At 44.6% G+C, this 26102-nt stretch overlaps 1 protein-coding gene across 1 annotated transcript in view; it reads right to left on the bottom strand.

Moving 5' to 3' along the window:
- Positions 1-17967, bottom strand: part of LOC135369450 (uncharacterized) — a 36956-nt gene extending 18989 nt beyond the window's left edge. The window contains exons 1-3 of the mRNA XM_064603042.1: positions 17795-17967; positions 5784-5856; positions 213-427 (exon numbers count right to left, since the gene is read on the bottom strand). Coding sequence (XP_064459112.1) covers positions 213-427; positions 5784-5856; positions 17795-17926 — 420 coding nt within the window. The 5' untranslated portion in view covers positions 17927-17967. The remainder of the gene's footprint in view (positions 1-212; positions 428-5783; positions 5857-17794) is intronic.
- Positions 17968-26102: the final 8135 nt, after the last annotated feature.

The raw sequence follows: 26102 nt of genomic DNA, 5'->3' as shown, positions 1-26102 counted from the left end.
AGATGCACGGCGCTCTTCGCGCAAACCGGAAGGGCATGGTACACGTCACGCGCAATGTGTCACGTGCCCATCTGTTTGAATTTTGCGCCAGCGTTTTAGAGTCTCCCGCCACTCGTTAGCTCGTAACGATGAAGCGATTAAGACCCCAGTTTCGAAAGAATAAGGAATCTGCGAGCAAGCACAACTGAAATACCTGATAGACGAAAGCTTACCTCTATCGTTTTATTTTCGTAACCTGTAGGATGACAATCAACAGGCCCGTGGCAGTGTCCCTTGCAGCGTTCCACCTCCACGTACTCGGGGTAGGGGTACAAGTGCACAGCTCTGGGAACCTCCACCAACGTAGTCCGCAGCTGACAGCTGACTTCGCGAACTTCCTCTAAGATTCTGTCACCTTGGCACTGAGTTGGCTTCTTCCTACGTTTCACTGTGAAAGGAAACTCACATGCTTAAAGAAAACGAAAATAAGGTTTCAACTTACAGGGCAATGCCGCCTGAGGAAAGTGCGCTGCGTTTTGAAAATGTTGTGTTAAAGCAGCACTACGATCTAATTCTAGCCTACCTGCCTACCTACCTAATTTCAATGGACGTGCCTCGCATCGTACTATCTCGAAATATTCTCTCTGAATGGAATGCGGCGATATATCATTAAATTCATTACAGCGACGCTCTCCTCGAAGCTCGATTTCCGGCTCGTCACAACAGCTGCTGGTAGTTTTCGAACGTGGCGCGGAGAGCGAGGGAAACGAACGTTATTTGTATACAATCATGGAGCGCTACAAAGAGCGCTATCATTGAGCTCTTAGAAATAGGTCTTCTATCGTGCTGTCAAGAGCTGCCGTGTCTTCTAGATTCACGCTCAAGGCCGAAGATTTAGACGACAGATGCCCACGTGACCCGGGAGAACAGAAAATGCCATGAAAAATTTTCTTGCTTTTTTCTGGCGCGTACGCCGTGTAGAAGACACGTTTATCACGTGACCAGGAATCGGACGTCGTAACGTCTGTTTCGTGTCGTCTAAATTTTTGCCGTGGTTTCTATGCGCACGGAGTGATCACCTGACCGGCGTCGAGGACCGGAGTCACGTGAACTCCGCGACGGAGCCAGACATGCCGGTGGCGCGGCAATGGTCACACCTCTTTTTCGATGCCTTGCCACCAGCGTTTCCTCGCTTTGCTGATTCTGGGATTCGTTTACACCTCCGTAAGACACCTCCGTTTAATAAATTTTATTGCGATAACTATGCTAGCAGCACTACTATTGTAGTGGGTACCTGTTATTTCCCCACGCTTCTAACGAGCATTTGGAAGGTGCAGGTGCGAATGCAAGTGTCATGGCGGTCGTGACAGAACGTCAACGAAAGTTATGTGGTGATGCTTGAGAAGTTGAGTAGTGAAGATATTCGAGAGGGGGGGGGGACGCTAATGTGTTATCAGCTGTATCCGGTTTGTAGCTCTTTTAGAATTGCCTCTAAACGTGGACTTCACGAGCGCTAACGTTTGCATATGGCGCAGGATGTTTTTGCCTTTCGGGGGCTCATTTCGACCGTGGTTTGAGTAACCAATCTCTGTCTCAGCTGGCCGCAGTGGGTATGGACGTCACCAACGAAGACTACACTGGTGTTCAACGTGCCGCCTGGAGGAAATGTGCGTGCGATTCATACCGAAGACTGACAGATATTAGCCGGTACACGGCACAAGTGTTACCCGGAACATGCGTCCAATGCTGACACTCACCCGTTGACCATGTGCAAGGTAATACAAGTGGCCGCGTCGTTCACCTTGCATGCGAGGCGAGTTGATTGTAGTTATTCGTTCGTCATGGATAGCTAGGCCTGACTGGCGTGTTGATCTCAGCCGCATTCAGTAAGATACCTCATTGATCTGTCCCTCTACATTCTTGGTACTGCTGTGGTACCAATGTACCATTTTTCTCTCCTCGCTGCCTCACCTATCGTTTTAGTATAAGCTATAGTTCCTACCCTTTCACTGTTGTCGATAGTGACTTTTATTACACTTAATGTTGTTCCTATCCACTTTATAATGCGTCTTCGTCGTCGTTTACTTTGTCACAGTTATGCCTTGAAGCAGAATTCGGATTCGAGGCCAGGATGGGAAGCATAGAGGAAACGCTGCACAACGGGTGACAACTGCCATATCAACAACGCCCACACAGAGATGTAGAGCCGCTGAAATATGCAACAAACAGGTCTGCTTCCTAGCGAAACTTGTTTCGTAGCGAGTTTCAAGCTTGAAAATAGTTTCGCAGCAGCGGCGTCGAGCCGCGCCGTTTTGTGCAATCTGTGATATTTTGACTATGTGTGGTTCTTATTCATTTTTATTTTCTCTGGGTCATTTCTCTGTGAACAGGGTATTTTGCATAGTTTGCAAGTGTAGTCAATATAGACTGTATCACTGACACAATTTCACAACTTTGCCGAAATAAAGATCCCCTTTGAAACAAATTCTGTTGACTGCAAACCTGCCCTCCAAGCCTGCCTTCCAAGCCTGCGACGGGGAAGAGGGGAAGCAGGAGCACGCGGGGAGGGGAAAACGACCTTGAAAGGTCGTTTTCCCCTAAACGAAGTTAAAGTTCCCCTAAACGAACGCAGTTAAAGAAACTGCGAAGCATAAAACAGACGCCACTACGAGGGAAACCATGTGATGCAACGTCATTCCCCGCGCTTTCGCGTGGTCTCTACGTAGAAACCACGAAATTACCGTTGTTCGGGTGTCTGTAGAAGACACGATAGAAGATCAATTTCTAAGAGGAGTCAGACAGTAGCTTCGGGTCACTGCTGTGTACTACTAAGAGGGAGTCTGGCCATTAGGCGGAGCCTATAAAGGTGTTCGACCTGTTCATGAAATTTGAGCGTTTTTTTATTGACTTCTGTATTCTATGGGGAACCGGTGAAACGAAAGTTTCGTCGTGTTTTCTTTTTTTTTTCATACATTACTTCAATTTTGTTCTGTATCCATTTATATTATTCATCACATTTAGATTGACCAGTGGCATGGTCGAGCGGGTTAACCCTTCCCCTACCGCTGCAAAAATGATAATTTTTAGATGGCTTAAAAACACATTGTTTGTGGCTCACAGTATTACTTCAAAATATGTGGCTATATAGGAAAACGTAGCGAAATGAACGTCCTATCGAATGATGGAAGTTTCAGAAAAAAGCTATCCATATACAGGAGTGTCTTTTATTAGGTGCCACAGAATTTTTTTATTAAACATCTATGAGAGCCCCAGATGTGCCAGAAGGAGAAATGGGAAATTCTTTCGTGCGCAACTTGGGCGCATAGATTCGGTTGCGGCTCATTTGCACAGCAAACAAAAACTGCTCGTGTCTTGAAGCACAGAAACATCTCAAAATCGCTGACGGAAGGAATAACTTTCGACTACGACGGTGTTTAATCTTGCCATCTCAGTTTTTCCTAAAAAAAATAAAAAAGCTCGTTGAATAAAAAGTTAAGTATCGGATTTTAGTTAATTAGTCCTCGAACACTGATGCGACTGGCTAGAGAAGATGTCCGCTAGGCCAGGCATGTTAGACGCCCAAACGGCAAATCTGGCGCTCTCATTGATTTTGACAAAAAAATCTGTAGCACCTGAAAAAGACACCCTGTATTTGAAAATTAATTTTAGGACACACACACACACACAAAATCAGTACGAACAGGACAAACGTCATGAGGATAAGCCGGTATGATGAACAAAAATGTCAATCTACAAGTTTTAACATATACAAAATGTGGCAAATTTTGTCAGATATAATATCTGGAAATATCAACGCTCTGGATCAAGAAGTTCATGAGATGTGAAGACTAACGTCAACGCCCATGTTATTCATGTAACTGAGTGGCGAAGTTTGTTCAATGAGTAAAACAGAAATAAACATCATAATTTGTGCAGAACACATTAGTTTCATGCTCAACTCTCCTGTTCTTCTACCACCTATAGCTATTTCACCGCTTGCTATTCCTCCCCGTTAGTTTTGCGACAGGAAGAACAGCAATACTACTAGAAGTTACACACGGTGTCCCAGCTAATGGCGAACATATTTTTAAAAGATATATACATCACTTTTTCCACGATGAAATCAATTGCAATATAGCATATGCTGGAAGGGCACTCCTTAGGAGGGCATTAGCAAAGTCCAAAGGCAATGTCTTCATTAACTTTCATTAATTGACTTTTTAATTATAAAAGCTACGAAGCTGTCCCAATGAGAACATCTGTTCATTTCGGTCACCTGATATCTTTGCTGTTTCCAGAACAAAAATCCGTTCGATAGATCGCTCGCGAAAAATTCGTGAAGGAACACTCTTTATTTTCTTTATTTTGTTCATTGCGCATCTTAGGAGACGCGTCTTTCCTTCACCCTCAATGTGAGAGGGTGAAGGAGCACAGTGCCGCCTCACGCGTCGAACATGAGCTTTAACTTGCGGAAACAAAACAAAAGCAAATGTATCGGGTGACTCTATCGGAACTGACCTTATCTTGGGTTGCATTTTCTGTTTTCTTTTAATCTTTTTCCACGACGCAAGAGGCGATTGTGCTCTTTGTTCCTCTCAAATTGGGGGTGAAGCAAAAATGCGTCTGCTAAGATGCGCAATTTACAAAATAAAGAAAAAAATGGTGTTCCTTCACGAATTTTTTGCGGGCGATCTATGGAACGGACTTTTCTTCTGGAAACGGCTACGATATCAGGTGACAGATGTTCTCATTGGGACAACTTCGTAGCTTTTATAATTAAAAAGTTAATTATTGAAAGTTAATGAAGACATTGCCTTAGGACTTTTCTAATGCCCTTCTAAGGAGTGCCCTTCAACATAAGCTATATTGCGATTGATTTCATCTTGGAAAAAGTGATATATATATATATTTGTTAAATATATTCGCGGTTAGCTTGGACACCTTGTATATATCCACACACTCAGGACAATAGTCGAATTGTCTAACATCTTTTGAGTCGTTATTTGCGTTCTGATAAACGAAATCGAACCCAAGTATGCTTGGAAAAGCGAGTATTGCGCATTTGTGCAATACTCGTCAGCCGTCGGAACGCGAAGCCGCGACCAAGATGAAATCTCCACACTGCCTCCTTGGCGCAGAGGCTTCACAAATCACCACCACGACGAAAAGCTAAAAGTGAAAACGAAACACATTCTGTAGTGTATATAGTATCCAACAAATGTCACCGTTTGTCAATATCTACGTTAGAGGCCGAGTAGCGCCGTTCGTAAACCGCTGATCACCGGTGATCGACGTTCTATGGGTGCGGTAAGGCAACCCCTCCCAGATAGCATCAGGCTTGCGCACTTACGTCACCCCACGAAGGCCTGCCTTGCTTTGCGAGCTGCTTTAAGCTTTCTTCTCGTTCGCTTTTTCATCGAAGTGATAGCAGCATCCACAGCAGACCTTCCATCATTGTCTTATCATCCTGAAATAAAGTTGTTCTTTCCACAGCAGGCCTTCCTGTGCGGCGCTCTGTCACTAGGGAGCAGGCCTGATGCTATCTAGGTGACGTTGGGTAAGGAGAGAGATAATGCGTCCCGCTCCTTTGTGGTAGCCAAGGTCGTAGCTGGTCGTGGGTTCGAATCCAAAGTCACAAGCATAGGTCGGCGCGATCATGATCGCGGCAGCCTTGCCAGTGCTTCGTGATCGCACTCATGATCGCGATCATCAGGCTGTGATAAGGCATTGCGATCATGATTGCACCGACCTATGGTCACAAGCGAAATAAATGTTGCATAAGGTGAGATCATATGCGTACGAACCGAGTCGTTCTACCTTCTGGTAGTCAAGCTCGTAGCTTCCACGCTGCTCCTCTGGGAAAGTGGCCGCAGGCATCTGCGAGTTCAAAGATTCTTGATTATTCTAAGCTGAACATGAAATAATAAAATATCGCAGTCGTTGAACAAGTCAAACAGCAGCGGGAACCGAAACAGGCAGCTCTCGATTACCGGACGAGTGTGCTGATCACTACCGTATACGCTGGGAACGGTTAGGCGGCGACTAACCGAGGGGAATCGAACGGGACATGCACTCACTATTCACATTCGCTCGTATACATGTTGTCTTCTCCCATAGATGCACAGACCACAGAACGAGGCAACGGAATCTACAAGTTTTCCCGTCGTGTTTAATCCTTATACCGCGGAATTTAATCCTGATGCCGCCACTTTTAATCCTGATGCCATGGGATTTAATCCTTCCGTTAAATGTGATCCTGGTGCTGCCAATTTTAATCATTATGCCGCGAAACTTAGTCCTAAATTCTCGGGTTATCTTTCCATTATTCTTCTCACTACAACGTGATAGTGCGTGATGGCTTGCATCATTAATGACATTTTGAGTAATTCATTGTTTATGGCTATAAACGGACATTTTTGTGACTTTCACTGCTTAATGCACTACTATGGGATGGCATGGGCCTAAGTGCATGATTGATGACTACAGCCCGGAACTTTGTGCACAAAATCTTCCAAAATATGCAAGCAAATATGCGAGAAAAAACTGGTTAAATATGCTTGAAATATGCACAGTAAAATTGGCACAGTATGGCACAAAAGCCTATTTATACCATGAAGCTCTTTGTGCAGCAAAATGAGGAACAGAAACGGATCATAGAATATCCAACGCACATTTTTATTGAAGCCAACTGTGAAGTCTGCGTAACCAAAGCCATTCCTAAATTTTCAATTGTGAAGGACATACTGTTACCGGACAACAGTCTTATAACGAGAAAATGTGCGTTCTACATCGCAAGCTTGGAATGAGCTAGTTCATCTGCGCTATATGCAGACACAGCTTCGGTGTCTTGTTCTTCGCTTTCAAGAATGACGCCCACAGACTGTAACAGTTTCAGCCCATTATTTTTGTCAAGCACAGCTTCAAGCTTCGCTGTAACAACAGATGCAGGTGCAGCTCGAGCCCTTCATAAGGAACCCTGCACGTCCCGAATGATGTGCAAAGCCTCCACGAGAGTCCAATTGCCAGACTCATATTTTGTGATGGAAGCGGGAAGGAACGAGAAGTTAGCTCCAATAGCTCCTAAGCCATTTTTTCAAGCTAACGCATTTAAAGACCGGCTGCGCCGAACGAATGATGAGCTTGCTGACCACATGACGCACGATTACAAAATTTGCGGCAGAATATTTTGCTCCTGTGTTCCACGTGCCCCATCTGGTCTGCACAGGAGAGAGAGGCAAAGCCGCATCTGGCGCCAAATCTTTTAGGGACAGATATGCCGATTTTGAAGTGTGCAAGACTTAAAGACTCGCGCTGCGTGTTCATTAGCTAACACTGAATATGTGTGCGACATATCTTGGTCCATCTCTTTGTAGTTTTTATACAACTTTTTTTTGTTAGTTTCGGCCGCCCGTCAAACCGTCGTAAAACCGTGCGCACTGGCGCACCGACATCGCTGCTCTAGGTTTATCTCTCTTTAGCTGGCATGGACTCTTGGGTCAGCCGCTTGGCTTCTTTGGTTTCGTTCATTGTGCATCGAACAGTTATGTTAACGAACAGTTATGTTATTTCTAAGACGGAAACAAAGCATGTGAACATTTCTTTGGCACGACGTCGTTTGGACACCGCCCTTCCTTGTGCTGTCCTTGCCTTTTATGAGCTGAAGCGATATGATACGTGACAAGCCATGGCGAAGTTGTCAAGAATGCAAAGGTGCTACGCTGTTAGAGCAGTTCATCGGAGCATTCAAGTGCTACCTATTATAAGTTGACCAAGACCAAGCCGTGCGAAGCTCTTGGCTGACAGCGATAGACGCGCGGACTGAGTTCCACTCCAAGGATTTCGTCCACGAATACCATCATATGTTGCGCGTGACTCCAGAGGCAATTTGGAATCTCGGCACGAAATCGTCTGAAGTGAGATGCCCGACATACAAATTTTTAACGTGCCACGGAGGATCAAGGCAATAAGAAAAAAGAAACGAGAGCAACATGTAAGTCGAGGTTCAGATATAAAAATAGGGAGCTTCAAAAATCGATTGTACAGCTGTGAATTACCACAGGTGAACGCTGAAGGCGGAAACGAAACAGGGTCCGGCTTACATTTGGTACATGAAGAAGTTGCTCGCGCGTTTGTTGCAGTCTAGCTGGCCCCAACAGGTATGGGAATGTCATGTTATAATTTGAGTATTCACCTATATTACACTTTTTATGGGTGCTCTCATGCAGACATCTTAGCACCACTCTTAAATCTGCCCTCAACGTTACAACCTCTGCTGTCAGGGTGGAAAACAAAAGTCGCCATTCCGATTAACAGCAAGTTCTCCCAGTTCACGCACTTTTGCTGTCCAAACACTGATTCCTGTGGGTGGAATAGTACAAGCTTCACTGTCTGGTATAGAAGGTACGTGACATGATATCAGTTAATTTGCCTTTTGCACATTTTTGTAACGGTTAGCTGGACTACTGTTTGACATACAATCCTTTGTGACATGCAGGAGCTGATGTCGTCTCCGATAACTTTTTAGAATTTTCACTGTCATCAACGTCCATTGAGGAAAGTGCCAAACTATATCTGTGGATTTTCGATTGAAGAGTAGCCCAGAATTCATGTTAACGTAACGTCTTATTAATTCACTGTCTGTGTTCTGGGAGCTAAGAAAATGGGAACTATTAACTTGTCACAGCTTCACACTGGATAGTGGTACAGGACTGACATGTAAGCTAAAATACCTGCATTCTACAAGACTTGTTTTGTTGGTGCATTACTGTGGGCAATGACAAATTCATCCCATTTTTAGTGGGTCTACTACACAAATGCTGGATGCCTACTGCAACATACTGTTCAATAGGAAAAATACCTGAGCAGTGCTATGCACTAGTTTTATCCAAAGTTTCTAATCTTACTGGAAAATCATAGTACGTAGAAGAGCAATGTGCAAGTATCCAAGGATAGAGACTCACAACAGAAAGTGGACGGTTGAGAGCATCTAAATTTTAATGAGACGAGACTTTCATGCAGAAGGCTGCCCTTCTTCAGGTCTAACATGAAGTAACAAAATCCCTGAATATACAGGGTGTCCCCGAAAACATGTCATTGAATTATAATAAAAAAACTACGCCGCCTAGAATCATGCGGTCAACGGCATTTGTTCTTACTAGGTTTTGGCCAACTACTGGTCTGAGTGTCATGCATGGTAAGTTTAATTATGCAAATATTTGCGAACTGAACTCGGAAATTTGCCAAGTAAACGTCACTTTTTACCCCACCAATATGAAGAGTGTGCCGAGTTCACTGAAGTTTATGATAATTGACAGTGATATTCACGAGCTATCCCACCAGAAAAAATAGCCGAACATCATGCTTTTCGTAGAACCGACTCATAACGCGCGACGTCTTTTTGAGCGCAATCGCTCTCAGTCCGACGAAAGGAGGTTCCAAACCCAGCCCACAGAGTGATAGTAGAAAAAGTGACAGTTGCTGAAATTGGGAGAGGGAAAGTGCGATCCCAGCGAAAGTCGGACGCGATAAGCCATACCTGTGTTATCTCTTTCTGCGTTGCAGGTGTGGGCTGGGTTTCTAACCTCCTTTCGTCGGACTGACAGGGATTGCGCTGAAAATTTTCTCGCGCGCTAGTTCCGTAGAGCATGATGTTCGACTAATTTTCTGATGTGATAGCCCCTGAATGTTCCTGTCAATTATCATTTATTTGAGTAAATTAGACACGCTCTTCATATTGGCGGGGTAAAAAAGTGACCTTTACTTGGCAAATTTCCGACTTCAGTTCGCAAAAATTTACATAATTAAACTTACGTTACACGACATTCACATCATCAGGATGTGGCAAAAACCTAGTAAGAACAAATGCCGTCGACCGCGTGATTCTAGGTGGCGTAGTTTTTTTTATTATAATTCAATGACACGTTTTCTGGGACACCCGGTATAAGACATGTTGTAAGGTAGAGAGCGATGATTGATATGAATATATATAATGAAATAAAAAGGGGGTGCAACTCCAACCGTTCTTCCTGGTCTACAACTACAAACAATAATTATGCATAATTTTCACAAAAATGGCGCACACCCTCGTTTGAATCAAATCAAGGGAGAGAACATTGGCATTCGGAGTGATGGTTTGCTAGGAACGTGCTATGCGGCGAAGCTCCGTTCTTAGAGTGTAGGAGACAGTTTTCGCGGATAGTTAAACTAAACGCGGAGACGGCATGGGAATGAACACCTTGCATATACACATATACACAATTTCTTACACAGAGCACATGGTCTGATGCGTGTGAAATGCTCTTCTGAATACGCCGTTAATTCCAACACCTTGCCGCAGAGGATATGCGTTGTCAGCAAAAGTAAACATCTGGCAGCTCTTCGCTACTGCGGCTACTGCAAACAGGCGCCATATTGCTTCAAGATATCAATTGGTCGTGCTCGGCAACTTCAACTAAATCACTCAGCGCGAGTTGGTCGTTCGTACGAAACCGCCCACGACTCGCTCATCGATTCGTACACTCTCAGCAAAAAGGGTGTAGCAGTTACACCTTTTATGAGGTAATAGTTGTCGCAAATGTTGTGCCTAAAAGGTTGCAAAGTTCTACCTGCTACCTACCTGTTACCGCTTCTCATTCGGTGAGCAAGGGAGGCGTACGCCTTTTTGTAGCAATTTGGATATATTATAATTGCTTTTACCACCCTTTCACGCCCTTTGCCACACCATATGGTGATCTAGGTGGTAACTATAGAAGTTACCACCTTTTCGCACCCTTTTTTCTGAGAGTGTAAAGCGCATGGGCGACATTTGAACCCGTCGTTTCGTCCAAACGGTAAACTACAGGTTAAAGCTCCCAAATATCAATCCGCGTAGATTTGATATACTACTCCAGTATAGGCTGTGAAGCAGTGATTCGGTACATGATGAAGCGCACCACAGGCGGCAAGAAAAATATATGAGTTTATGCTTGTAAATGGGCTCTTTCGAGACAGGAAGAAACCTACGTCCCGCCTGTGCTGACGTGGCTGGTCTGAGAGGGCATTGTGAGTGCGTGTTGGGGTACTGCAGCAAATTGGACGCTCCCGACCTAACGACCCTAAACCGGGAAACACAGTGGTTCCCATCATTTTCTGCTCCCGGACCCCTGTTGGCACATGTCGGGCAGTCACCCTCTCGCCCCCCCCCCCCCCATCCGCCGCACAAATACGCAAAACGGATGACCACATTTGTACTCCTTAAAGGGTCTCTGACCAGAAGCTGGAGAGACTTTTCCGCAGTGGCTACCGATAGAATACGCAAAAGCAACTTCACATACGAAAATGCATGCCTCAACACCTGGTAGTTTTCGTAAGCTCGAATTTTGAACATCGCGGTTCACGCCGACGCTGGCGCACCTAGCGTCAAACCAAGAAAACGTACGCATATATAGAAAACTGGTGGTGGTGGTGGTGGTGGTGATAGGGCTAGCCGTTGTCGGCCTCACGTATGTGGGCAACGTCACGACTCACGCCCTGGGGGAATGTGCGTCCTGGGCCGACTTCCAAGGGAACTGTGCCGACATATGTCTGAAAGCGTCTGAGGAAAACCCAGGAAAAACCCCAGACAGCACAGCCGGCACCGGGATTCGAACCCGGGACCTCCCAGTCTCGGCGTGACATGGCCAACACGCTAACCTGGATTGCATGCATTGCATGCAATTGCAACAGCATAATTGTAATAAAAAAGGTGTACGCCTCCCATTTTCAACAAATCAGGGCAGAGAACGATGTCATTCCAAATGATGATTGGACTACAGGTGGAGTAACGGCCTTTCCGCTAAAGGACTTAGGTTTGCCGTCTGACTAGGGCATCAGCCATTAAAGCCCAACTCTTTCTTACTCGTTTGATTACCAGATGAAAGGTATCAGGCCTGGCATTCTTTCATAAGTTATATTACGGTCACCCTCCCTCCCCACTCCACACTCTTAAAAATGAACTTCACCGCATAGCAAGCTCCTAGCCAACCATTATCTCGAATGATATCGTTATCTGCCCTGATTTGTTGAAAACGGGAGGCGTACGCCTCCCGTTTGATGACTTGATGACCCTCCGCACTTGATGAGCCGCACAAAGTACTTGCTCCACCTACACAATTCAACCTAAAATTCCTCTACTCTCGTCACCAGCTGATGGTGTCAAACTGGAATGACCTTCCTGCCCACATAGCATCAGAAGAAGATATATGGTCATTTATTTCCAAGTGCTATGATCATTTTCAGATCGAATGAATTTCTTTGTGGTGAGTGAACGAATTTTGTGTATTTTTGTGTACATTATTTTGGTATTTGTCTTTTTTGGATGCAAACCTCCCCCTTTTACGTAAATCCCTTCACAAGGGTCTTTGAAGTAAACAAATGAAATGAAGAACTTCGTGACTCTTTCATAGTTGGAGCATTTTTAATGCATATTTTAAAACAGTGGCTGCTAAAAATGTGTCAGACACCGTTACAAAGGCTGCCGTCTGTATCAGGTGAATCATGATTTTTCAAAGAAGCCCAATAATGTATGACGCTGCATTACATATGCTATTTTTGAACAATCTCTGCATACATATTATGAAGATATTATCTGAGAGTCACAATAAACAATATAAACCACATTTCATGTTACATCATCTTTGACTACACATGCCTATTTGAGTATTTGAGCAGCCCAAGATACAAAGCTTGGTTCGTCAAGGTCTACATCCTACTCGAACTGGGTGCGCACTTTACACACAAAAGGAAGATTGAGAATGAAAAAATGGCTAGGAAGCAAGCGAGCTGGGGCTTTACATCATGCATGGAAAATTGAGGGAGGGGGGGGGGGTATATGTTTAATAGAGTGAAAGAAAAAAAACGGAAATGTCAGCCAGGCTATTGCCAGCTTGCTATTCCGAAAAAGAAACTGAAAAATAAACAAAAAGAAAGAAAAAGAAAGGAACTGGGAATAAACAAGAGAAATAAAGGAAAGGAAAAAATGAAAGAAAAACAGTCACGCAGTGCAGTGCAGTACAGGCACGAAAGAAAGTTCCAAGAATGTCCAGTCAGAGGGCAGCAGACGCAAGGCCGGAGTCTATGAAGATTGAGGTTTTCGATAGTCAATTTGTGTAGCGAGGACTGAGAGCAGGAACCGGAGGTCACACACAGGGTAACCTGCATAACAGTCTGATTTACTTCCACACAACGGTCATTAAAATGCTTGAGGCGCTTAAATAATACTATTTGGGTGCTATCAGACAGTAAGAGTTCGAACAACACTTATGACATACTGATTGAACGGGTGGACAAAAAAATGCGTCAGAACAGGATTCGATTTGTGTCTGTGGTGGAATTGAGGGCTCAATGTAATTCTTACCAGGCGGAGCAGGCTGATGAGATGGTGCTTTGTGCCAGGGATCAGCACAGTGGTTTATGCAGAATCCCAAGCATGGAGGGGTGTTGAAAAAAGTTGGGGGGAGGGGGGTCATTATTATAGTTACATCATCACCGACATGTGTCTACAGCTGAAATTGCAAGGGCACCCCCTGTAGGGGGTGCCCCCACCACCTAGTATCTAGGGTATTTAAACCATGTAGTAGTTACTATGGGAAAGGCTTTGCGTTCACCGTGCAGACTGGTGTAACGATTATCTTGTTTTTTTGTTGTTGTTGTTTTCAAGTTTGTGCAACACCCATCTCACGAACTGTTGCTATGTAGAGTATTTCCTGTATGAGACACGCAAGCTTTGAACAAGGCTAACGCTAGTAGGACGCCGAATATTAATTCAGCTGCACTCTTTCTGAATAAGTGACGAACAATAACGAAAAGTTCAGAATAACTATTTTGTATTGAACCAACCAGCATGACTGTGCATGAGACACGCTTCTTACTTGTGAATATGAGCGCTAGGTTCGTGCTGCCCTCGAAGTTCTAAATATGCTACTTTAAGAGCAGCTCCTTGCAACATAAGCACTCGACTTCTTTCGGCATTATTATGCATGAACCACTCCTGCCCCTTTACATGGCGCCGTCAAACACGAAATTTACACCAACTGTTCATGTGCTTCATCATGATGAATGCTAAAGCTCATCTAACAGTCTGTCGTTGGAAGTTCCTCTTCATGCTGAAGTCGATTCGCGGCTCAACATTTCAAAAGCAAGGCCTCCAAACTCTGCTGCGCGTAGCAGCTGCATCTCAGCTGCTGAAAGGTAGCTGAAAAGCTGACGTGTTGACTCCGCAGTGCCTCCACGTTATATTGAAAAAGCATCCAGCAATACGGAAGTTGCGGAAACCACCTGAACTTCCGGTGTGGACTTTCCACCAATAAACGTCGCGGGCGTTTTACGTCATACACATATGAAAATCACTGCATAATAGCTAGAGTTTTGCGCTGATCGCACGAGTTGAGGGCAGAAATCGAAACCACTTTTCGGCTCCTTGTTTGGAATAGTTCGCGGTTCCGCAGAGACGAAACGTTTTAGTTGTAACTTGGAGGCACCATGTAGGTTCGTTATGCATAAAAACAAAGACATTGACCAGGTTCTGGTCAGAGACCCTTTAATCCAGACAAAAGCGAGCCATCTACTACTCCCAGCTTCTTCTCGAACCAGACAAAAAGGAGCAGTCAGATGTGTGCTAGTAATTGTAACAGACACTGGTATTCCAGCCGCCACCAGAGAGGCGTTCCTAAGGTGGACAGCGCTGAATCTGCTGGTACCATATACTCTACTTCTGCTTTTGTACACGCTTAGAAAAAAAGGTGGAGCAGTTACACCTTTTACGACGTAATAGTTGTCGCATATATTGTGCCTAAAAAGTTGCAAAGTTCTACCTGCTACCTCATTCTGTGCCACGAATGATAGGGTTGCCACTTCTGATTCGGTGAGCGAGGGGCCCTACGCCTTCTTGTAGCAACTTGGACATCTGATCATTTCGTTTACCACCCTTTTACAGACGTATGTTGACACACCCTTTCTTCTTAGAGTGTATCTTTCCCATCTTTACAGCCCTGCCTCTTCAGGTGTTCTTGATCTCACGATTACACGGTCATACGTGTGTCACAACAGGGTGGTGAAACCTGAAACGTACCGCGTTGCTGTCACACTCGAAGAAAAAAGGGCGTGAAACGGTGGTTAACGTCTATATAGCTACCACCTTGGTCAACGTAGCGTCTGATAAAGGGTGTAAAAGTGCGGTAAAAGCAATTACCGTATACTATCCGAATTGCTAGAAAAGGGCGTATACACTAACCTCACTCACAAAATCAGAAGCGGTAACCCTATCATTCGTGTCAATGCTTGGCGGACAGCGTGCTATGGGGTGAAAGGTCTGCTTTGAGAGTGAGGTAGCAGGTAGAATCTTGCAAGTTTTAGACAAGACATATGCGGCAACTATTACCTCCTAGACGGTGCAACTGCTCCACCCTTTTTTCTAAGTGTGCACTGCTCACCGCGCCTTCGAACTTGACAACACTTCGCAACGCGCGCGTTCTAAAAGTGACCTATTAATAGGGACTAACAAGTGGCAGAGCTGATGTAGAACCCTCCAACCACCTCGGGCTCACCAGCGCTTCACCCTCGGGGTCATGGTCATTTCCAATCATTCTAGCGTGCGCTCGCGTTGCATGCAAGGCTCCAAAGAGACCGCAAGAATAAGTTCTGTAGTCTAACAAAAACAAGAGTAATTGGACTAAATGCATTGCCACGAAAAACAGTCCCTTTCAGGAGGAAATTAATGTCACACAGTGAGGACTGCATTTCACGCTCTGTTCTAAGAGTCCCGGGTATATAATTCGTGTGCATGTATGAAAATACTTTGAACCAAACCGTCAACCGTGATATATCGAGTGATACAAAATTTTGCGATATACACAGGGCACAATTTCGCGAGAAAGAACCTCTGAGTGTTTCCTCCTCTATCTGGGTGGAAAATTGCTAAGTTGGCTGCTTTATTCAGCCTTATGCCATTAAATTCACAAAGCACACATTTACGTAGACTGTTGCAACGTAGACTGTGAACAAGCAAGTTGCATTCGGAAGACCATATACGCAGTTCAGTGACAATTTGCGGTCCTTGGGAGTAAATGTATGGGTTAGGGGACTAAAATAGGGAGTACCTGCAGTCTAGGGCACTAGAAGTTGCAATTACTCCCCATTTTACGCCTTTTGTTTTTGTTAGTGTGCGACCTCTAGTGTGACGTGCGCTGCTACTCCTCGGGAACAAACTGCAGCTAGCTGTAGTATGCTCGAAGGCAGATCAGATCGAGCTCTAAGTGGGACTAATTCCTCCCCAGGAGCCATCAAGTTCCTCCGCAGGGGGGAATTCCTCCCCGATTGGGAACCACTGGGGTAAGGTGTTATTTGTCAATACTTTTGCCAATACTATTAGGAGCCCAAAAACGGATTCCAACATCCAGTTAACAAAATCGCCGACACCGATTCTGTGCCTTTCAACGCTGGACATGACCTGAAAATCGTTTCTGAGGCCGTACAGATAACGCGTGAGACTTCCTAGGTTTTTCACACAGCTTGGTATTTTGTACTTATTAACATTGTGTCGCCATGGTAACCTAGCGAATCGAGGTAAAAACCACTGCGAACAAAATGACCTAGAGATATGGAATGTTTTTAGGAATTCTTTAAATGCAGAATGCACCTAAGCATTCTTTTGCGGAAAATTTTTCGAAAGGACATCGTGTTCCGCCGGCAACGTATATATTTTATGATACTAATTATCTACACTCTTAGAAACGAACTTCACCGCATAGCACACTCCTAGCCAACCATCATCCCGAATGATATCGTTATCTGCCTTGGTTTGCTGAAAACGGGAGGCGTACGCCTTTTTTGTGACAATTATGAACAGCATAAGTGTCACAAAAAGGCGTACGCCTCCCGTTTTCAACAAATCAGGGCAGCTAACGATATCATTCGAGATGATGGTTGGCTAGGAGCGTGCTATGCGGTGAAGTTCATTTTTAAGAGTGTAGTGTAGTTACACTCTAAAAACAGAGCTTAACCGCATAGCACGCAGAGCAACCATTGCCACGAAAGATATGGTTATCGCTTCTGACTCGAAGATAGAGGTGGGCGTACGCCTTTTTGTGGCAATTTGGATATATGAAAATTGCCACAAAAAGCTGTACGCTCCCCATTTCTTTTCGAATCAGAAGCGATAACCCTATCATTCGTGGCAATGGTTGACGCACAGCGTGCTATGTGCACGACGTCGTGCGCCATAACCGGAAGTGACTATACGAACGACGCGCTTCTGCGCTCTTTTTGAGGACCTTCTGACCTAACCGACGGCGCAGTCTCATGCCCGCACCGCCTAGTGCGTGCCTGAGGGGGGGGGGCGCCCCCCCCCAGACCCCTCCATCTGTGAAACCTAAACTGACCTAACCTCACTAAAAACAATCCTGTCAACAGTCGCGTCGTGGCGCATGCGCAAAAGCGCGTCGTGCGTATAGTCACTTCCGGATTTGGCGCACGACGTCGTGCATATAGCATTACTGTTGAGAAAAACGCTCTGAACGCCTCTATATCTCCTGCTAATTGAAGCGGATACGTACGGTAAACTACGTTGAGCAAAAGTGCCAGATCTATCAGGCAGACATGAGCATAGAATGTGGCAGATTGTACACAGTGGCCCACGTCCGTACGGGTTTTCTTAATTACCCAGGGTACATGACGAACACAACAGTTTCTATTCGTCACTGTGTCATCCTTTCGAATTGTTTCGTGGCTAACATATTGCTTTTCTGTGTATTCGACGAATGGCATGAACAGTAATACAAACCGCAATCTGCGGGTAACTTACTTGAACTACGCTCTGATCGGAGGCGTCCTGCGAAGGCGACAGCGAAGCGTGTCCCGCGTCAACGCTGATCCCATTCAAGAGAGCACAGCCAAGAATTACAAGTGCAGCGAGGACTAGACGTGTCATCGCCATTGCTCAGCTGTTTTTCTTCTGCGAATGGTCAGCGCGTGCAATGTCTCGTCTTTTGGGATACCTAGACCGGATTTTTCTTCAGCGTCCACATGTCCCATCTTTTAGTACTACACACAAGGGGTGTACATTCATTTACTCAGTTCTTTTTCGTACCCTCGGGGCATACACAATTCACTGTAATGAATTTAATTGAAATTTGGATTCAAATCCAGGTGAAAGACGCGTGGGCAGGAAGGACAGGATTCGGATTTATATCCTGATTGAATGTACCTACAGATGGACTTGGATTTGAGTTGAATCACGTACTACGAATGGGCTTGAAATACGCGCTTTCTCCCTCTATTGTAAATCACGCCGTTCCTTTCAAAGCTCGCAGTACGGCCCGAATTTACTCGACCTCAGTACTGTAGGATATGATGTACAGCTGGTTGCCACACTCTTAAAAACGAACTTCACCACATAGCACTCTCCTAGCCAACCATCATCCCGAATGACAACGTTCTCGCCCCTGATTTGTTGAAAACGGGAGGAGGAGCCTATTTTGTGCCATTATGCACGGCACAAAATAGGCTCCTCCTCCCGTTTTCAACAAATCAGGGGCGAGAACGTTGTCATTCGGGATGATGGTTGGCTAGGAGCGTGCTATGTGGTGTAGTTCATTTCTAAGAGTGCACGAACGGACTGCCGTGAATATTGTAATTTCATCATCGATTGTGTTGCATGTCTAGTCCTTTCCGTTTAGTGACACGATCAAGGCTAGTCAACGTCCAATTCGCGGAATCTCCTGATTTTCAATTATGAGACGTTTATCATGCCCTTTAACACGGGCCGTAATATTCCCCACCTATAATTAGCGATGAGCCTGCATTTGTTCCAGTGTACGCTCCAAAAAACAGAACTTCACCGCATACCACGCCCTGCGCCAACCACACTCTTAAAAATGAACTTCACCGCATAGCACGCTTTTAGCCAACCATGATCTCGAATGATATCGCTATGTGCCCTGATTTGTTCAAAGCGGTAGGCGTACGCCTTTTCTGTGACACTTATGCGGTTCATAATTGTCACAGAAAAGACGTACGCCTCCCGTTTTCAACAAATCAGGGAAGATAACGATATCATTCGACGTGATGGTTGGCTAGGAGCGTGCTATGCGGTGAAGTTCATTTTTAAGAGTGCACGACCACGAACGATAGGTTCATAGCTTCTCATTCGAGGAGAGAGGAGGGCGTACGCCTTTTTGTGTCAACTGTCATATATTCAAATTGACACAAAAAGGCGTACGCCCCTCTGTCCTCGAATCAGAAGCGACAACACCATTATTCGCAGCAATGGCTGTCGCAGAGCGTGCTATATGGTGAAGCTCTGTTTTTAGAGTGTAGAGCCGACAACGGCGTTTCGCCAGTAAACTTTTATAGGTCTCCAGCATCCCCACCTAGGCTAACTTCACCAATCATCTTGCGGTTGCCGTCTACTGGGGGGTATCCCAATGAAGGCTACTGAGGGGCGCTTGCACGTTTTCCGGGGTGTGTAGTTCTTGTCTGTCGAGTCATATAAGCTAGAAGGACTGCCACAACCCTCCTTCTAATCATCTTCCACCTCCTCCTCTCTTCCACACTTCCTTCTTCGCTCTCCCATTGGTGCTCCGATCTGCCATAAACGAGAAGTCTTTCTAAGTATACTTAGCGGTGGGGGTGATGTTTGGAGATATATCTCCAAACATCACCCCCACCGCTTCCAGCATCTCGCTGCCTCTTGCTTCCAAGAGCAGTACACTGCTAAAACAGAACTTCACCACAGAGCATGCTCCTAGCCAACCGTCATTCCGAATTATATCATTTTGTGTCCTTATTTACTGAAAATGGTAGGAGGCACCTTTCCGGGACACATTACGCCTGTCCCAGATAGGCTCCTCCCCCTGTTTTGAACGAATCATGACACAGACTGCTATCATTCGGTACGGTGGTTGGCTAGGAGCGTGCTATGTGGCGAACTTCTATTTTAACAGTGTAGAAGGGATTCTTACAGAGCATTGAAGTCTCGGTGGACTTGCACCAATTTTGTTTGCGGCAAGGCCTGGTAATACGTCTAAAATATACATAAGTTTAAGTTTTGTACGTTAATATTCGTAGTGCTCTAAGCGTCGCAATCGGTCATCATCAGTTATGGACTACTGTGTATACAAGTCATGATTTGGACTGAGGCATGGTTATCGGCGAAAATATGCAATATCGAATCATTTCACTGCCAAAAGGAATACTGAATGTAACGTTTATCGCAGCAATAGAGGACAAAGAAGCTGTGGTGGAGTCCATCTATCGCGAGATACCAATGTTGAAAGCACAACCTACACTCTTAAAAATGAACTTCACCGCATAGCACGCTCCTAGCCAACCATAATCTCGAATGATATAGTTATCTGCCCTGATTTGGTGAAAACGGGAGGCGTACGCCTTTTTTGTGACACTTATGCTGTTCATAATTGTCACAAAAAAGGCGTGCGCCTACCGTTTTCAACAAATCGGGGCAGATAACGATATCATTCGAGATTATGGTTGGCTAGGAGCGTGCTATGCGGTGAAGTTCATTTTTAAGAGTGTAGTACTAGCCCGCCGTACTATACTACTATATACAGGGTGTCCCAGAAAACGTGTCATTGAATTATAATAAAAAAACTACGCCACCTAGAGTCATGCGGTCAATGGCATTTGTTCTTACTGGGTTTATTGCCACCTCCTCGTGTGAATGTCGTGTAACGTAAGTTTAATTATGTAAATTTTTGCGAGCTTAAGTCGGAAATTTGCCTAGTAAAGGTCACTTTTTTACCTCACCAATGTGAAGAGCGTGTCTAATTTAGTCAAATTAATGATAACTGAGAGGGATATTCAGGAGCTATCCCATCGGAAAAAATAGCCGAACATCATGCTCTACGGGGGTCGTACAGAATAGCGCACGATGAATTTTTCAGCGCAATCTTTGTCAGTCCGACGAAAGGAGGTTTGAAACCCAGCCCTCCCTGACATCGCAGAAAGAGATAAAACAGGAACGACTTATCACGTCCGACTTTCGCTGGGATAATGCTTGCCCTCTCCCAATTTTAGGAACTGTTACTTTTTCTACTATCACTCTGTGGGCCGGCTTCGGAACCTCCTTTCGTCGCACTGAGAGCGACTGCGCTCAAAAAGTCATCGCGCGCTATGGTCCGGTGCCCCGAAAAGCATGATATTCGGCTATTTTTTCTGATGGGATAGCTCGTGAACATCACTGTGAGTTATCATGAATTTGAGTGAATTCGGCACGCTCTTCATATTAGTGGGGTGAAAAAGTGACCTTTGCTTGGCAAATTTCCGAGTTCAGTTCGCAAATATTTACACAATTAAACTTGGAGTACATGACATTCACATTAGGAGGTGGCAAAAACCTAATAAGAACAAATGCTGTTGACCGCATGATTCTAGGTGGCGGAGTTTTTTTATTATAATTCAATGACACGTTTTCTGGGACACCCTGTAGATGGAGGCCTGGACATAGAATCAACTAGGGGAGAGCACAGTCGAGGAATGGCTACGCTAGTGGTCGCGAGAAGCGCCATTTAGCATTATTGGGCAGAAGTAATGACATGTATATTATCAACATCATCATTCCAGTGCCGTTCATCTGCTACACGGTCTGCTGCTTGCTGTTGCCCACTTCTTCCTCGTAAACGCCATTATGGCAAAACGTATATTGTCGCCTCAGTAAATCACTTGATCACGAGTTGTGCGAACTGTGCGAAGTTCCAATAGCTAAGCGGAAAGCGACGAAGCTTCTACCCCGATGGTGGGAGCTTCGTGCATGTCTAGTCAAACTGTCAAAGCAGTAGGATGTGGTTAAATCATACGCACTGGCAGCTGACAGATATTACGTCCCTTTTAGAAACAACTTCACCGTATAGCACGCACTTTGCCAATCATCAGCTCGAATGGTTACCGTTATCTGCCCTGATTTGTTGAAAAGGAGTGAAAACGAGGGGAAAAAGTGGAGGCGTACGCCTTTTTGTGACACTTATGCTGTTCATAATTGTCCGAAAAAAGGCGTACGCAACCAGTTTTCAACAAATCCGGGCGGATAACGATATCGTTCCAGATTATGGTTGGCTAGGAGCGTGTTATGCGGTGAAGTTCATTTCTAAGTGTGCGGTTATAAATACAGGTAGGTGATAACTGGTGTGTGCTCTATAGAGCGCCTTGTGAGAATAACATATTTGCCACTCTGTTACATAATGCACTTGACCTGGTTGTGACACGATACGCCGAGTTACCTACCTTTCATATGGGCGATTTTAATTGCTGCTCGACCAACTACTTGGTCCACGACACAAAAACAATCTGAGCAGGTGGGCATGCTACTAGGAACCTCTAAGGCTGGTAAGGTCCTCCCAGTGCATACATTGGTAAGTAGAAACCTTATCGTGAACTACCTACCAATATCGCTCTCCAAGTGTTCCACCCAAGACACTTGAACACTTGGAGTTGATTATGTACTCCCAGATAATCCAGCACTTCGCATCAACTCGTTCTTCACCTCTTTTCAGCACAGTTTTTGAACAAATTCTCTGCCAACGACAATTGGTGATTTTCATTCACGATGTTCACCATTTTCTCGAAGCGATGTTCACCAAAGCGCACATCATCTTTACTTAGGAAGGATGTGTTCTGGGTGCTGCCTTACACATTATGCGTGTCCCAGATAGGCTCCTCCCCCTGTTTTGAACGAATCATACACAGAACGATATAATTCGGTATGGTGGTTGGCTAGGAGCGTGCTATGGGGTGAAGTTCTATTTAAACAGTGTCGTTCGTGTGATACTCACGTGGTGAAGGCTGTTAGATTTGCTCCAGAAATGGTGTTCCGCATGGTGCGTGCAGCATAATATTAATAAATGCGAGAATTTCTCCTCCTGGTGACGCTGTCTCTTCCCGTGTACACCGGGACGTCCTCAATTCAGGAAGACCCCAGATCCCAACCGGCGTCCCCTTCCATTCTCCACCGGCACCACGAATTCATGCCCGGTGCCAAAAATTCCAGGCAGTTTGGCTGAGAAAAAGTGGCAAATACAGCTCACGCACACATGAGCCCAGGCAACGCATGGTGCGCTATTATACGTCTAAAAGACGTCTAAATGTAGACGGTGGGAATGTCTATTAGACGTCTAGCAAAGCTCTATTGCTCCGTATCCGTCCCCTAGCTCAGCTAACGTGACGCTAAAATACGGCTATTAGCTGGATAAGTATATCATCGATTTAGACCTTTTATAGACCGAATGTCTAAAATGGGACAGCACTTGTCTATCCACTGAGCCATCATATAGACATGTATTAGCCATGATGTCTAAAATTATACATAATTTATACCTAAATTTTGGCACTAGTGGCCCATGTATTGGTTCATCCAGGTATATGTCCCTCACATGCACATGCAGGTATGTGTGGTTCATGCACAGTATGTCTATACAATTCAAAAAGGCAGCATGGATGTTGGTACAAGATTTATTTCTATTAACATACTGGGTAAACATTGACTAGAGTTGCAAACGTGCGGACAAGTTACCAGACATCGTGAGCACTTCCCCTCTTTGCACAATGGCATACCAAAAAATCGCAGTACTTGTATCACTGTTAGCTGCAAGCAATGCCTCTGTTTTCGGGTCCATGCACTGATCTTCATTGCTCCAAAGGCAACAAGTAGTACTTTGCACACGTGTGGTGTGGTAGACAACTGTGGGTAGCAGGAAGGAACGTTTCCAAGATACACTGAAAATAGAAACAATATATATGATAAAACTATAAACGCCTGCATCTAAAAATGGTGGATGCAGCTTGTTTACTCAAGATCTGAAATCTGCATATTTTTTATTCAGGCACTACGTAAGTGTCAAGTATTTCCCTATCCATACATGTACGAATAATATTTTGCTTGTGCAGAACCCATTTGACTCCCGAAACCTTTTCCTATACACTTGCATAATACCATGGCAAAATTAGAGAATGGGCGACATCAGGTAATCCCTGCACTTTTTGCATGGGGCAAGGGATAGCAGTACATGCTTTGTTTCTGCTGACTTTGACACAGCATGGATCACGGGCTGAAAGACGAGAAACTGAAGTAGTTTGCAGACCTTCGCCTACCTCGATGTAACGCAAGTTACCAATGCTTGAAGCAGTGCTGAGCATTCTGGGACTTTCTGAAGTCGACGTTACTAAAGAGACCGTCACGTGACACATCCTACACTCTTAAAAATGAACTTCACCCCATAGCACGTTCCTAGCCAACCATCATCTCAAATGATGTCGCGGTGAAGTTCATTTTTAAGAGTGTAGTCTGCAAATAAAAATGCTCACACGCTAAAAAGTACATGGTGTTACGGAATCTGAAAAGTAATCATTCTGACAGCCTGCACTTAAATGGCATCAATTATATAAATACCATGCAGTTCAAACACTCCAACTGTAACTGAAGCTCAAAGTATTAACAAGAGGCTCACACCAGACTTGTACGTATCTTGAGTACATACTCAAAATACAGTATTTTAAATACTTTTCCCGGTATTTTGGTACTCTACTCAATACTTTTTGCGACAAGTATTTTTAATGTATTTAAAATACTTTTTTCGGTATTTGCTACTCAGTACTCAAAATACTTTCCTTCCTCGTCAAGCCATATCCAGCACGCTTCCCGCCGTGCCGAGATTTTCAACTCACTGGAATTTAAGCCGCTTTTTCTTCTTTTTCTGTTTTCGGGAATTCGCGAATCTGTCATTTATCTTCTTGTACAATAGGTTGGTCCCAAGCCTGGCCTTGCTTGTCAATAACCAACTTCGTCAGAAGACCGTTCCTATTCATATTGCCAGGTGAATCACCAGGGGATTAGGTACAAGATAATCCCGGCATTTGTTTCCTTGGTCATCAAAGCAATAAACACGTACCAGAGAATGAAAGACCCGAACCGACATACAGGAGGGATTACGAAGTTTTGGGTCAGAATATATCAACAAAGTTTACTTGGGTTCACCAAAGTTCACCAAACATTACATGACACCAAGACGTTGCAAATGAAAGATATGCATGGCTCATGAAGTTTATTCCTTTCATTTGTAAGGCCACGTTGAGAATACGCGTTTCACTTACTGCTAATACTAAAGTACTTTAAAGAGTATTTTAAATACTTCTTAGAGTATTTAGTACTCTACTCAAATTACTTTCAGCTTTGAGTATTTTGTACTCTATTTTAAAAATACTTTTTCCGTAGAGTATTTAGTATCTTATTTTAAATACTTTTGCGCAGTATTTTGTACAAGTCTGGCTCACACTAGCGTCAGATTAGCGAGCACATCGAAATCCAGCGATATTGAACAACAGCACAGTCAGATCTGAAAAGGTAACGGCTTTCGTTTACCTGAAATGTGATTGTAGCTGCGGGAAAGCTGAAGTGCCAACAAATGAGAGGACAGGTGTTGTATTTGTCACCTCCAGTCCATGATTCTGCAAGCCCCTATAAAAATAATAAAGACATGAAACCTAGAGATACCCGCGCCAACATGATGTGTGCGGTTTTACACAGCCAGCTATCAAATTAAAGAACTGCTCAACGTACGCACCGTCTTAAAACAAGTGCAACAATCTTAATTATATTGCCCGTGGCAAAGTGTTCAGTGAAGCCGTATTTTACTGCAACAGAGACAGCACTGAACGTAATCAAACGATTGAATTTTATTACCACACCTTTATTTCAGTCCCACATCTCCATTGTGTTCGTCACTGATACGCAACCACATTTTACAGACAAAGAAAACGCTGTTCTGCTCCACAGCTCTATACCGCATGCAACTGTGAACACAAGCAGGAATAAATCTGAAAGCGAAGGACTAGAAAGAAAGAAAACTCACCCCTGAAACCTGAAGTCCAGAGAACAAAGGGACGTTGCCTCCCTGCCATCGCTGCTACAACAGGGCTCGTTGTTACGTTCATTGCACTGGACAGGATGCAGGAACTGCCTCGTTGACCCAAGGATTGCAAGACAAAATACGCGCGACGCAGGGCAACTTACTAAATTTCTACACACTTCTGTAGCGTGAGGTCCCAGCAACAAACAGAACGCGAGCGAACAAGTTTGAACTAGTGATGGGCGATACTATCGA

This window comes from Ornithodoros turicata, chromosome 1, assembly GCF_037126465.1.
Source record: "Ornithodoros turicata isolate Travis chromosome 1, ASM3712646v1, whole genome shotgun sequence".
NCBI classification, from domain to species: domain Eukaryota; kingdom Metazoa; phylum Arthropoda; class Arachnida; order Ixodida; family Argasidae; genus Ornithodoros; species Ornithodoros turicata.
The sequence above is the reverse complement of the archived record's forward strand: the minus strand, read 5'-3'. Positions and strand labels throughout refer to the sequence as shown.